The sequence below is a fragment of the Sander lucioperca genome, chromosome 12 (assembly GCF_008315115.2).
Source record: "Sander lucioperca isolate FBNREF2018 chromosome 12, SLUC_FBN_1.2, whole genome shotgun sequence".
Classification (NCBI taxonomy): Eukaryota; Metazoa; Chordata; class Actinopteri; order Perciformes; family Percidae; genus Sander; species Sander lucioperca.
Window position 1 is genome coordinate 22,477,554 of NC_050184.1, and position 15,000 is coordinate 22,492,553.

The 15,000-nt window shown below is 47.9% G+C and overlaps 1 protein-coding gene across 4 annotated transcripts in view; it reads right to left on the reverse strand.

The window, feature by feature from the left end:
- Positions 1 to 15,000, reverse strand: part of slc35a2 (solute carrier family 35 member 2) — a 39,960-nt gene that overhangs the window by 24,075 nt on the left and 885 nt on the right. For all 4 annotated transcript variants that reach the window (XM_031293095.2, XM_031293097.2, XM_031293096.2 and 1 more), the window contains exons 2-4: positions 9,029 to 9,211; positions 7,097 to 7,248; positions 1,978 to 2,100 (exon numbers count right to left, since the gene is read on the reverse strand). In XM_031293095.2, the coding sequence (XP_031148955.1) occupies positions 1,978 to 2,100; positions 7,097 to 7,248; positions 9,029 to 9,211 (458 nt within the window). The remainder of the gene's footprint in view (positions 1 to 1,977; positions 2,101 to 7,096; positions 7,249 to 9,028; positions 9,212 to 15,000) is intronic.

Genomic DNA, 15,000 nt, shown 5'->3' on the forward strand with positions numbered 1-15,000 from the left:
GCCTTTTATACATTGTCGTGTTTCTTTAGAAATAAACAACGGACAAATAGAGTCTTTAAACTCTTCAGATGTAAAGTTATTCTCTGTCAAAGTGACGTCAAAATGAATGGCAGTCAATGGGATGCTAACGGGAGGTGATGGCTTGGTAGCATCAAAATGGCGCCATAGGAGGTTAGCGGTCCGAGGAGAAGCTGACCCCCTTGTGTTTCACCTCCTCAGCATCCATTTTTGCGCTAACTGAAACACATCACCTGACCGCTCATTTACCACAAAACCCCGGGAGCGCAAGCCCGAGCCCGTATAAAACCATAGAATGAAAGAAAATATCAGCAGAAAACTGCACTTTAAAATGTAACTGTCACTCTTTTTTAGTGCTGCCGTTTTATGTTCAATTCATTCAATAAAAGAAAGTTGGAAATGATTTCCTTTCATTTGTTTTAGATCCAACCAGCAGTTTGTTGGATTCAAGCAGACGACTGAAAGCAGCAGAAACTGAGAACGCTTTAATATATTTTTATTAGGGCTGTCAAAATAACGCGTTAATTTCGATTAATTAATCTGAGAAAAAATAACGCGTTAAAAAGAATAACGCAGATTAATCCATTCCATATTGACGTTTGACCCGGAGCCGTTCTAGCCACCATTGGACTGTAAAATGAAGGAGGGAGAGGATAATGTGCTGCCTGGATCATTAACTGGAACATTTACTTGTAAAAATCTTCTTCCTGCCAACCCTGGCTACCGAAATCTGGAGCCACTGATATGTCTGCTCTTCTCTCTGATGCTCTGAAGACGATACAGGCAACACAAACACCGCTGCATGTGACGCTAGTTAACACTATACTCAACAGCAGCTAACGTTAGCCTACCGCTAGCTAGTTAACACTATACTCGACAGCAGCTAACGTTAGCCTACCGCTAGCTAGTTAACGCTATACTCGACAGCAGCTAACGTTAGCCTACCGCTAGCTAGTTAACACTATACTCGACAGCAGCTAACGTTAGCCTACCGCTAGCTAGTTAACACTATACTCGACAGCAGCTAACGTTAGCCTACCGCTAGCTAGTTAACACTATACTCGACAGCAGCTAACGTTAGCCTACCGCTAGCTAGTTAACACTATACTCGACAGCAGCTAACGTTAGCCTACCGCTAGCTAGTTAACACTATACTCGACAGCAGCTAACGTTAGCCTACCGCTAGCTAGTTAACACTATACTCGACAGCAGCTAACGTTAGCCTACCGCTAGCTAGTTAACACTATACTCAACAGCAGCTAACGTTAGCCTACCGCTAGCTAGTTAACACTATACTCAACAGCAGCTAACGTTAGCCTACCGCTAGCTAGTTAACACTATACTCGACAGCAGCTAACATTAGCCTACCGCTAGCTAGTAGCTGGATTAAACACGGTTATAATGCTGACAGCTAACGCTGAACGGTGTAAAGTGTGACTGTGTTTTACTGTAGAGGACTGTGACTCAACAGCAGGATGTAACAATCTGCAGCTGCCGAGCTGCCGTCGGAAAAACAACACAGACGGTGCGTTAATTGAAACTTGTAAACTACAGCTTCGTGGTGCATTTGAAGTTATTGTAAATGTCCTTGGTGGTTGTTTTTGTCGTTCAACAGCAATTTACTAGTGAAATAAGTTATTGTTATACATTATTATTAATGTATAACTATTAATGTTAACAACATTTAATTTTGACCATATGGCCTTAGCAATAAACAAGCCGTTCTTTAATGTCACCAACTGTTGTTTTTCTTTTTTTACTTTCTTAAAAATCGGTTCAGGCACCGTTAATTATGTATGCGATTAATTTCGATTAATTAATCACAGAGTCTGTAATTAATTAGATAAATTTTTTTAATCGATTGACAGCCCTAATTTTTATTCATCGCAGGTAATAATGTTATTGCATGTTTTCGTCCCATCGTGCAGCTCCTGATTTAAACCAGACGAGAGGACTGACCTGTACGATGGCGACTCCGGCGAACAGCAGCACCAGAGACACCCACTGGACTCTGGACAGAGACTTCCTCAGCATCATCACGCTGAACAGAGCCGTGGTCAGGATCTTCAGCTGGTACGTCACCTACCGGGCAGAGAGACAGACAGACAGACAGATAGATAGAGACAGAGAGAGAGAGAGAGAGAGACACACACACACACACAGAGAGAGAGACAGAGAGACAGACAGATAGAGACAGACAGAGACAGAGACAGAGACAGAGAGAGAGAGAGACAGACAGAGAGAGAGAGACAGACAGACAGAGAGAGAGAGAGACAGACAGACAGAGAGAGAGAGAGAGACAGAGAGAGACAGACAGACAGACAGACAGAGAGAGAGAGAGAGAGACAGACAGAGAGAGAGACAGAGAGACAGACAGACAGACAGATAGAGAGAGAGAGACAGACAGATAGACAGACAGATAGAGAGAGACAGACAGATAGATAGAGACAGAGAGAGAGATAGACAGATAGAGACAGAGAGAGAGACAGACAGATAGAGAGAGAGAGACAGACAGACAGACAGACAGATAGAGAGAGACAGACAGATAGAGACAGAGAGAGAGACAGACAGACAGACAGATAGAGAGAGACAGACAGATAGATAGAGACAGAGAGAGAGACAGACAGATAGAGAGAGAGAGAGACAGACAGATAGAGACAGAGAGAGAGAGACAGACAGACAGACAGAGAGAGAGAGAGAGATAGAGACAGAGAGAGAGACAGACAGATAGAGAGAGAGAGAGACAGACAGATAGAGACAGAGAGAGACAGACAGACAGACAGACAGAGAGAGAGAGACAGAGAGAGAGACAAAGCATCAAGCACCAACTCAGTTCTTGATTGGCCAACGGCACATTCACATCACATGACTCAACAAGCGTTCTCAGACGATGACGTCATCTATGCGTGTCAGTTGCGTGGCGTGAGCGTGGCGTGCCAGTTGCGTGGCGTGAGCGTGGCGTGTCAGTTGCGTGGCGTGTCAGTTGTGTGTCGTGAGCGTGTCAGTTGCTTGGCGTGAGCGTGGCGTTTCTGTTGCGTGTCAGTTGCGTGGCGTTTCTGTTGCGTGTCAGTTGCGTGGCGTTTCTGTTGCGTGTCAGTTGCGTGGCGTGAGCGTGGCGTGTCAGTTGCGTGGCGTGAGCGTGGCGTGTCAGTTGCGTGGCGTGAGCGTGGCGTGTCAGTTGCGTGTCAGTTGCGTGGCGTTTCTGTTGCATGTCAGTTGCGTGGCGTGTCAGTTGCGTGGCGTGTCAGTTGCGTGGCGTGTCAGTTGCGTGGCGTGAGCGTGGCGTGTCAGTTGCGTGAGCGTGGCGTTTCTGTTGCGTGGCGTGAGCGTGGCGTTTCAGTTGCGTAGCGTGTCAGTTGCGTGGCGTGAGCGTGGCGTGTCAGTTGCGTGGCGTGTCAGTTGTGTGTCGTGAGCGTGTCAGTTGCTTGGCGTGAGCGTGGCGTTTCTGTTGCGTGTCAGTTGCGTGGCGTTTCTGTTGCGTGTCAGTTGCGTGGCGTGAGCGTGGCGTGTCAGTTGCGTGGCGTGAGCGTGGCGTGTCAGTTGCGTGGCGTGAGCGTGGCGTGTCAGTTGCGTGTCAGTTGCGTGGCGTTTCTGTTGCATGTCAGTTGCGTGGCGTGTCAGTTGCGTGGCGTGTCAGTTGCGTGGCGTGTCAGTTGCGTGGCGTGTCAGTTGCGTGGCGTGAGCGTGGCGTGTCAGTTGCGTGGCGTGAGCGTGTCAGTTGCTTGGCGTGAGCGTGGCGTTTCTGTTGCGTGTCAGTTGCGTGGCGTTTCTGTTGCGTGTCAGTTGCGTGGCGTGAGCGTGGCGTGTCAGTTGCGTGGCGTGAGCGTGGCGTGTCAGTTGCGTGGCGTGAGCGTGGCGTGTCAGTTGCGTGTCAGTTGCGTGGCGTTTCTGTTGCATGTCAGTTGCGTGGCGTGTCAGTTGCGTGGCGTGTCAGTTGCGTGGCGTGTCAGTTGCGTGGCGTGAGCGTGGCGTGTCAGTTGCGTGAGCGTGGCGTTTCTGTTGCGTGGCGTGAGCGTGGCGTTTCAGTTGCGTGGCGTGTCAGTTGTGTGTCGTGAGCGTGTCAGTTGCTTGGCGTGAGCGTGGCGTTTCTGTTGCGTGTCAGTTGCGTGGCGTTTCTGTTGCGTGTCAGTTGCGTGGCGTGAGCGTGGCGTGTCAGTTGCGTGGCGTGAGCGTGGCGTGTCAGTTGCGTGGCGTGAGCGTGGCGTGTCAGTTGCGTGTCAGTTGCGTGGCGTTTCTGTTGCATGTCAGTTGCGTGGCGTGTCAGTTGCGTGGCGTGTCAGTTGCGTGGCGTGTCAGTTGGTGGCGTGAGCGCGGCGTTTCTGTTGCATGTCAGTTGCGTGGCGTGTCAGTTGCGTGGCGTGTCAGTTGCGTGTCAGTTGCGTGGCGTGAGCGTGGCGTTTCTGTTGCATGTCAGTTGCGTGGCGTGAGCGTGGCGTGTCAGTTGCGTGGCGTGAGCGTGGCGTGTCAGTTGCGTGGCGTGTCAGTTGTGTGTCGTGAGCGTGTCAGTTGCTTGGCGTGAGCGTGGCGTTTCTGTTGCGTGTCAGTTGCGTGGCGTTTCTGTTGCGTGTCAGTTGCGTGGCGTGAGCGTGGCGTGTCAGTTGCGTGGCGTGAGCGTGGCGTGTCAGTTGCGTGGCGTGAGCGTGGCGTGTCAGTTGCGTGTCAGTTGCGTGGCGTTTCTGTTGCATGTCAGTTGCGTGGCGTGTCAGTTGCGTGGCGTGTCAGTTGCGTGGCGTGTCAGTTGCGTGGCGTGTCAGTTGCGTGGCGTGAGCGTGGCGTGTCAGTTGCGTGGCGTGAGCGTGTCAGTTGCTTGGCGTGAGCGTGGCGTTTCTGTTGCGTGTCAGTTGCGTGGCGTTTCTGTTGCGTGTCAGTTGCGTGGCGTGAGCGTGGCGTGTCAGTTGCGTGGCGTGAGCGTGGCGTGTCAGTTGCGTGGCGTGAGCGTGGCGTGTCAGTTGCGTGTCAGTTGCGTGGCGTTTCTGTTGCATGTCAGTTGCGTGGCGTGTCAGTTGCGTGGCGTGTCAGTTGCGTGGCGTGTCAGTTGCGTGGCGTGAGCGTGGCGTGTCAGTTGCGTGAGCGTGGCGTTTCTGTTGCGTGGCGTGAGCGTGGCGTTTCAGTTGCGTGGCGTGTCAGTTGTGTGTCGTGAGCGTGTCAGTTGCTTGGCGTGAGCGTGGCGTTTCTGTTGCGTGTCAGTTGCGTGGCGTGAGCGTGGCGTGTCAGTTGCGTGGCGTGAGCGTGGCGTGTCAGTTGCGTGGCGTGAGCGTGGCGTGTCAGTTGCGTGTCAGTTGCGTGGCGTTTCTGTTGCATGTCAGTTGCGTGGCGTGTCAGTTGCGTGGCGTGTCAGTTGCGTGGCGTGTCAGTTGCGTGGCGTGAGCGTGGCGTGTCAGTTGCGTGGGCGTGGCGTTTCTGTTGCGTGGCGTGAGCGTGGCGTTTCAGTTGCGTAGCGTGTCAGTTGCGTGGCGTGAGCGTGGCGTGTCAGTTGCGTGGCGTGTCAGTTGTGTGTCGTGAGCGTGTCAGTTGCTTGGCGTGAGCGTGGCGTTTCTGTTGCGTGTCAGTTGCGTGGCGTTTCTGTTGCGTGTCAGTTGCGTGGCGTGAGCGTGGCGTGTCAGTTGCGTGGCGTGAGCGTGGCGTGTCAGTTGCGTGGCGTGAGCGTGGCGTGTCAGTTGCGTGTCAGTTGCGTGGCGTTTCTGTTGCATGTCAGTTGCGTGGCGTGTCAGTTGCGTGGCGTGTCAGTTGCGTGGCGTGTCAGTTGCGTGGCGTGAGCGTGGCGTTTCTGTTGCGTGGCGTGAGCGTGGCGTGTCAGTTGCATGGCGGGAGCGTGGCGTGTCAGTTGCGTGGCGTGTCAGTTGCGTGGCGTGTCAGTTGCATGGCGGGAGCGTGGCGTGTCAGTTGCGTGGCGTGAGCGTGGCGTGTCAGTTGCGTGGCGTTTCTGTTGCATGTCAGTTGCGTGGCGTGTCAGTTGCGTAGCGTGTCAGTTGCGTGGCGGGAGCGTGGCGTGTCAGTTGCATGGCGGGAGCGTGGCGTGTCAGTTGCGTGGCGTGAGCGTGGCGTTTCTGTTGCATGTCAGTTGCGTGGCGTGTCAGTTGCATGGCGTGTCAGTTGCATGGCGTGTCAGTTGCGTGGCGGGAGCGTGGCGTGTCAGTTGCGTGGCGTGAGCGTGGTGTTTTCTGTGTCTTTGTACACCAGAAACGTGTCTGCTGCTAGCCTTGTCTGTACACACGGATGTTTCCTATTGATAAAATGAAATAATAGCGTGTTCTTCAACTTTATTTTGTCAAAATAGGCTACAGAATATTTTGTCTGTATTGACAGGTAGAGCTGGGCAATATTTCAACATCATATCGATATGGTGATATGAGACTAGATACCGTCTTAGATTTTGAAGAATTGTAATATCGTTACACGGTAAGTTTAGTCTTTTCCTGGTTTTAAAGGCTGCATTACAGTAAAGAGATGTCATTTTCTGATCTTACCAGACTGTTCTAGCTGTTCTATTATTTGCCTTTAACCACTTAGTCATTATATCCACATTATGATGATTATTCATCTAAAATCTAAATGTGGAAGATATTTTGTGAAAGCACCAATTGTCAACCTTACCATATCGTTGCGGTATCGATATCGAGGTGTTTGGTCAAAAATATGGTGATATTTGATTTTCTCCACATCGCCCAGCCCTAGGTGCAATATTTGAAAATCGATAATTATTATTATTTTTTTAAATTACATTTATATCTGCATTTGTGTCAAAACCTCGAGACTTTCAAACATCAACATGTCATTTATTAATATGTATTTGTGTCAAAATTACATATAAACATCTTTTCGTATTCTATGTTGTCTGGAAACGCTTCCAACACGCTTGCGCGTCGCGTGAAAAATAGGCGTCGGTTCTATTTCTAGCATGCACGCGTTTTTGGCGCGGCTCGAGCAGCGCCTGAGACGTGCGTGTCCCGCCGGCAGAGGGCAGGAGGCCCAAGTCTTTAGTAGAACCAAACCTATGGAGGGTTGGTGGTGTGTAACACCAGTGCATGATATATTTGGTAGGTCTGAAGTGGCACGTGGCCCCGGCGGCGAGTCTGACCTGGAAGGTGGCGGCCGGCAGGTTGGAGATGGCGATGTACTGCAGGTTGTTCTGCAGCGTGTAGATGAGAGAAGGAACGGCCAGCTTCAGAGTGTCTTTATACTGAAACACGATGGAGTCCATCAGGAACAACGCCGTCTGCTTCACGTTGCCTGCAGAGAGACAGACAGGCAGGTAGACAGGCAGTTAGAGAGACAGGCAGGCAGACAGGTAGTTAGAGAGACAGACAGGTAGGTAGAGACAGACAGACAGGTCGAGAGACAGACAGTTAGAGAGACAGACAGACAGGTAGAGAGACAGACAGACAGGCAGGTAAAGAGACAGAGACAGGCAGGTAAAGAGACAGACAGACAGACAGGTAGAGAGACAGACAGGCAGGTAAAGAAACAGACAGACTGACAGGCAGGTAGAGAGACAGGCAGGCAGGCAGGCAGTTAGAGAGACAGACAGACTGACAGGCAGGTAGAGAGACAGGCAGGCAGGCAGTTAGAGAGACAGGCAGAGAGACAGAGACAGTCAGAGAGACAGACAGGCAGGTAGACAGGCAGGTAAAGAAACAGACAAGACAGACAGGCAGGTAGAGAGACAGGCAGGCAGGTAGAGAGACAGACAGACAGACAGACAGGCAGGTAAAGAGACAGACAGACAGGCAGGTAGAGAGACAGGCAGGCAGGCAGTTAGAGAGACAGGCAGAGAGACAGACAGACAGTCAGAGAGACAGACAGGCAGGTAGACAGGCAGGTAAAGAGACAGACAGACAGACAGGCAGGTAGAGAGACAGACAGACAGACAGGCAGGTAAAGAGACAGACAGACAGGCAGGTAGAGAGAGAGGCAGGCAGGCAGTTAGAGAGACAGGCAGAGAGACAGACAGTCAGAGAGACAGACAGGCAGGTAGACAGGCAGGCAGGTAGAGAGACAGACAGGCAAGTAGACAGGCAGGTAGACAGGCAGGCAGGTAGATAGAGAGACAGACAGACAGAGAGAGAGAGACAGGCAGGCAGAGAGACAGACAGGCAAGTAGACAGGCAGGTAGACAGGCAGGCAGGTAGATAGAGAGACAGACAGACAGACAGGCAGGTAGAAAGACAGACAGGCAGGTAGAGAGACAGACAGAGAGACAGACAGAGAGAGAGACAGGCAGGCAGAGAGACAGACAGACAACAGACAGAGAGACAGACAGACAGTCAGACAGGCAGGTAGAGACAGACAATCAGACAGACAGGTAGAGACAGACAGGTAGAGAGACAGATAGTTAGAGAGACAGTTAGACAGAACGTCAGGGGGGTTGTTTTGGGTTGCCAGGTTACCACGACATATCCTCCAGTCTGGACATATCACAGAAACTGTGAAAACACCCATTTGAATCATATATCACTATGACAATCTGAGATCAGCTGACAAACGACCAATCAGAACAGAGAATGGTTATAAGTTAGACCAGTGTTTCTCAAATGGGGGTACGTGTCCCCCTAGGGGTACTCTGGAGGACTGCAGGGGGTACGTGTCCCCCTAGGGGTACTCTGGAGGACTGCAGGGGGTACGTGTGATATTTAACTAAATGTTTAATAGTAACAAGGCTGTTGTCCAGAACATTGTTCCTCTTTATGTAGACTTTTTTTATTTTGTCTCCTTTTCTCATCAGTATTTAAATGTTTTTCAGCTATAAAGGCTGTTGTTTAGTAAATCTATCGCTGACAGCGCTGTACTGTTTCTGTATAGAGACCTTTTTTTTCTACCGAAAATGATTAGCACTAGTCAGGGGGTACTTGGCTTAAAAAAACTATTCAAAAGGGGTACATTGTTGAAAAAAGTTTGAGAACCAGTGAGTCAGAAGACTCCGTGTAACTCTGTCGGCAGGAAGGCTTTCTCAGATTCTCACAGTGAAACGGTGAGTTAGTGAGCGTTAGCCTCCAGACTCGGGCCCACTTACATCTCTTCTGCAGCAGGATGATGAGCAGACACGTCAGGACCTTCAGGACCTCCGCCATGACGACGGCTGACGTCGTGAAGAAGCGGTCGCCCGGCAACGTGCGGACGTATCGGATGCTGAGGATGAGCGATGCATTCTGGACCACCAGCACCGCCAGGCTGATGTACTTCAACTTCCTGTTCACTGCAGTGAAACAACAGCACACAAGTCACAACCATAGACAGTATATATAACGGACCACCAGATCCCGTGTCTCTGGACGGAGACCAGTGAAGGATATTAGAAGATCTTTTCCGGTGATGGCTGAGCGTTACTGAGCAGCCTCCAACTGAGCTTGAAGACGTAGATGTGACGTGAGCAACCTGTCTGAAAGTTGGAAGTCTTCTGGTAGCTGTGCCAAGAGAAATCTCAATCATTCCCAATCTAGCAGAGACGGAGAGCGTAGGTATATGTAAGGAGATAACATAGACACAGGCTAATTATTGATCACTAAAATGATAGTTAACATTAGTAATTAAACTTAAACAGCTAATGGAAGTCCAAACTGCCTGAGAGCTTCTCCTGTACTATACGGTAATTCCTCTACTATGAGACAGTAAGTCTCGTGGTTATGACCCAATCGTTAGCCTATTTTTATAAAAACGTCTGCTACGGAGCCATAACGTGAGCTACAAGGTAATGGAGCCTTTTATACATTGTCGTGTTTCTTCAGAAATAAACAATGGACGAATAGAGTCTTTAAACTCTTCAGATGTAAAGTTATTCTCTGTCAAAGTGACGTCAAAATGAATGGCAGTCAATGGGATGCTAACGGGAGGTGATGGCTTGGTAGCATCAAAATGGCGCCATAGGAGGTTCGGGTTGTGAGGAGAAGCTGATCCCCTTGGTCACAACCTCCAAACTACTGAGGCTGGATCCGAACATCTGAATATTCTGATCGATGGGTAGGTATTTGATTTTACCACACGTAGGGTTGGGTACCGAAACGCGGTGCCAATAGGGCATTGGTTCCAACGTAAACGGTAGTAACAAGACCGAATAAGAACAAACATTTTGATTCCTCATTTCGGTGCCTGACTTCTTTCTTTTTTTCCAGTAGCATCGCTGCACGGGACGCTACGTTACCGTTAGCTAGCAGCTGGATTAAACTCAACGGTTAAAATGCTGACAGCTTACGTTAAGCGGTGTAAAGTGTGACTGTATTTCCCTGTAGAGGATTCTAACAGCGGGACGTAACGGTCTGACTGCAGCTGCCAACGTCGGAAAAACACACACGGTGTGTTCACTTGAAACTCACCAGCCTCGTGGTGCATTCAAAGTTATTGTAAAATACCCTTTTCCCATCTGGTGCTTGTTTTTGTCGTTTAACAGCATTTTACTGGTGAAATAAGTCATAGTTATAAGTTATTGTTATTCAGTCCCTCCAGAAAAACGTGAATATGTGATGGCATAATTCAATGCATAATCAGCCAAAGTCCGCATATTTATGCGGGGGGGGCGAATTTTTTCAAATACGCCGCACTTTCGCCACACAAATTGCCGATTTCCGCGCAAAATATGCAGGGCTTGCATGATTTCATAATCCTCGCATTTTCGTTGCAAAGTCACATATATCTTAGCAGAAAGTTGAAAAATGTTGCGTTTCCTTCACACAAGAGCAGCCATTTTCCCCTGTTGCCATGGGAACGTTATGAAGTGATGTAATTACGCGACGTGAACATCATCGAAAAGCTGCAAACCCCGCGATGAAGCCACGATGAAACCACAGTTTTGGCAAGTTCCTGCAATTTCATCGCATAAAATTGCATAAATATCCCGCATATTCCATCGCATTTTTTAAGAAAACGTGCCGCATAATCAAGGACTGGTTATTACATTATTAATCAATCATTTAATTTTGACCATATGGCATTAGCAATTAACAAGTTCTTTAATGTCACCAACTGTCGTTTTGTGCTCCTTTTTTATATTTTATATTATATATATTATAAATATATTAGATATATTTCACATGTAGGCATGTGTGTATGTGGGTGTGTGTGCGTGTGTGTGTGTAGGTATGTGTGTGTGTGTGTGTGTGTGTGTGTGTGTTTTCTGACTACACAAACCACACCTGTACCAACCTCCACGTCACCAGCTGCCACCCAATACTCACCTGCATTATTCACCTTTTATACTGTGCTGTTAGCATTGTGTTAGCATTAGCTGTCAACCCAAGTACAGCTACAACCTAACAACTGACGGCTCAGTTAGCAGAACAGAAACTACTTTGAAACTAGTAAACACTGAAGTCAGCTTAGCATTGGGACGTTACGTTGGCCTATAGCTCACGCGCCAATGCTCCCATTACGTAGTTAACGTTACCCGGTGATAAAGTTGTTAAAGTCACAGGAGAGACGGAGAGCTTTATCTCTGGGATTGTTGTTGTTCCTTCAGTTTTTGGAGCTGACACAGAGCTGTCAAACATCAACCTACTGACACAGAGCTATGAAACATCAACCTACTGACACAGAGCTATGAAACATCAACCTACTGACACAGAGCTGTTAAACATCAACCTACTGACACAGAGCTGTCAAACATCAACCTACTGACACAGAGCTATGAAACATCAACCTACTGACACAGAGCTATGAAACATCAACCTACTGACACAGAGCTGTTAAACATCAACCTACTGACACAGAGCTATGAAACATCAATCTACTGACACAGAGCTGTTAAACATCAACCTACTGACACAGAGCTGTTAAACATCAACCTACTGACACAGAGCTGTTAAACATCAACCTACTGACACAGAGCTGTGAGACATCAACCTACTGACACAGAGCTGTTAAACATCAACCTACTGACACAGAGCTGTTAAACATCAACCTACTGACACAGAGCTGTTAAACATCAACCTACTGACACAGAGCTGTTAAACATCAATCTACTGTTCTATTTGTACGCTTGTAGAGCGGATCTCGGCGGAGCAGATGCACCACTCACGCGCTGCTCTCGTGCCTGGTGTCGCCATGTTTTATAGATCATAGTGGAAGCGTAGCGCTGTCCGCTCCGCATACGCTGCACGTGCAATGTAGCCGGCCTGTTAGCCGCTAGCGACAGAGAGACAGACGGACAGAGAGACAGACAGACAGAGAGAAAGACAGACAGAGTGTTATTGTTATTATATATGTCGTACATCTTAGTTGAGATTAATAAAGCAACCCGACATCAACCTGCTGTGGACCGTCAGCGGTGTGCGAGTCCCGTAACGTTTAAACTAGGGCTGTCAGCATTAACGCCTTAATCGCGATGCGATTTAAATCGTATTAATTGCATGCCGCCATTTATTAATTTATTTTCACTTCACTCGGCTTTGCGTCGTGCCTAACAGGCTACTATTTTGCCGTACTTCCTCGTAACACATCCTGCTGCTGCAGGAATAGCAACGCCGATTTCAGTGCCTCATTCTGGTGCCACTGATATGCCTGCTCTTCTCTCTGATGCTCTGAAACAGACGTTACAGGAAACAGAAACACCGCTGCACGGGGCGCTAGTTAACACTATACTCAACAGCAGCTAACGTTAGCCTACCACTAGCTAGTTAACACTATACTCAACAGCAGCTAACGTTAGCCTACCACTAGCTAGTTAACACTATACTAGACAGCCGCTAACGTTAGCCTACCGCTAGCTAGTAGCTGGGTTAAACACGGTTACAACGCTGACAGCTAACGCTAAACGGTGTAAAGTTTGTCTGTATTTCACTGTAGAGGATTCAACACCGGGATGTAACAATCTGCAGCTGCTGTTGTCGGAAAAACACAGACGGTGCGTTCAATTAAACTGGTAATTTACAGCCTCGTGGTGCATTCAAAGTTGTTGTTAAATTCAAATGTGTAACTAGATTAAATATATAATAATTACAAATCTTAAAATCAAGTTCATAAAGTCACTTTCTTTGCATTCATTTGATTCCCAATCAAGATCCACTGGTAAGAATGGCTTTCCATTGTTAATATGGACTTATGGACTTATCTGGATAACAGAATTTTAATCATGTGATAAAACATGCGATTAATTGCGATTAACTATAGACCTTCAACGATTAACTGCGATTAAGAAAATGTAATCGTTTGACAGCCCTAGTTTAAACACTGAAGGTAAAACACGAAACGCAAGCACTGAACCGCTGGAGTCTGAGTGACAACAGGTGATTTTTGGTGCTTTTCCACTACATGGTACCTGCTCGACTCGCCTCGACTCGCCTTTTTTGGTTTTCCATTACGAAAAAAAGTACCTGGTACCTGCTAACAGGTACTTTATTTAGTACCACCTCAGTCAAGGTTCCCAGTGAGCTGAGGCGAGCCGAAAAGGTGACGCGAAAGCGACAGACGGGGGTGTCCTGAACAAACCCGCTATTTTTAAACAGTTTAGCCAGCTGTTTGTTTTTTTGCTGCCTCCAGCTTCTTCTGAAATAAAATGTGTCTTCTGGCAACAACACACACCTTCGACGTTCTGTGTGTGTGTGTGTGTCGCGTTAGGTCACGGCAGTTTACTACGGCTCCACTTGTTTACAGTTCTGCGGAGGCTCCAGTCCAGGCAGAGCTTACGCCGCATCCTACGTACACACACACACATGCTGGCTCGACGCACACACCAGCTGACAAATGTATACAACAGGCCACATATTACACAGGCTACGGTGAAAGCTCTGCGTGGAGCCTCCACAGAACTATAAAACAAGCTCAAGTGGCCTGATGTTTATACTTGTGCGCTGGTGTGTGCGTCGAGCCGGCAAGACGACCAGCCACGCTGAGGCGGGACTAAAATCTGCAACGGAAAACGGACGCACAGTGTGTCGAGGCGAGTAGAGTCGAGGCGAGTCGAGCAGGTACCATGTAATGGAAAAACGCCATTAGTCCTGCAACAACAAAGCAGTCGCTTCGTCTCTCGCTCTGTCGCCTTTAATTCTCTCTCTTTTTCCTGTGAAATAAAGCTGCGTTCAAGCGCGGTCGGAAATGTTGGTTTCCTCCGGCTGCCGCCGAAGCTCCAAATATTCGCTGCTGAAAACACTGAAGCTTCGAAGCTAAAAAAAAAAAAAAAAAAAAAAGGTATTTGGAACCACCATGGGATTTTAGATTTGGAAAAAAAAATATGTTCCAGGGAGAGACAAATAATGATATATGAAAAACAAATAATGATGAAAATGTCAGTTAAGACGAAATCGTATTTTTGTCATGTTGAAGAAAAATATTTCGTCGCAATATCTCAAGAAAAAAGTTGTAAAAGATGTTGAGTAAAGCTGAACCACATTTAGCTGATAAAACTTACACACTTTTACTTCAGTAAGGTTTTAATGCAGGACTTTCACTTGCATCAAAGTGTGTTCACAGTGTTTGTTAGTACTGTTACTGCATTAATCGGAGTACTTCCTTGTTATATAACAGCAGCTTCAGAACAATACAACAGGATGAATGTGGACAAACCTGTCGTGTGTGTGTGTGTGTGTCTGTGTGTGTGTGTGTGTCTGTGTGTGTGTGTGTCTGTGTGTGTGTCTGTGTGTATATGTGTGTAGGTATGTGTGTGTGTGCATGTGTGTATGTGTGTATATGTGTGTGTATATGTGTGTGTAAATGTGTGTGTGTGTGTGTGTGTGTGTGTGTGTGTGTGTGTGTGTGTGTTTGTGTGCGTGTTTTCTGACTTCTGAAGTGCACGGCAATCAAAGCAACAGGAGTCATAAAATAACACAAATTATTACAAATTGTGTGTATGTATATACGTGTGTGTGTGTGTGTGTGTGTGTGTGTGTGTGTGTGTGTTTTCAGTGTGTCTGTGTATATGTGTAGGTGTGTGTGTGTGTGTGTGTGTGTGTGTGTGTGTATAGGGTTGTGTGTGTGTGTGTGTAGGTATGTGTGTGTGTGGGTATGTGCGTGTGGGGGTGTGGGTGGGTGTTTATATGTGTAGGTATGTGTGTGTGTGTG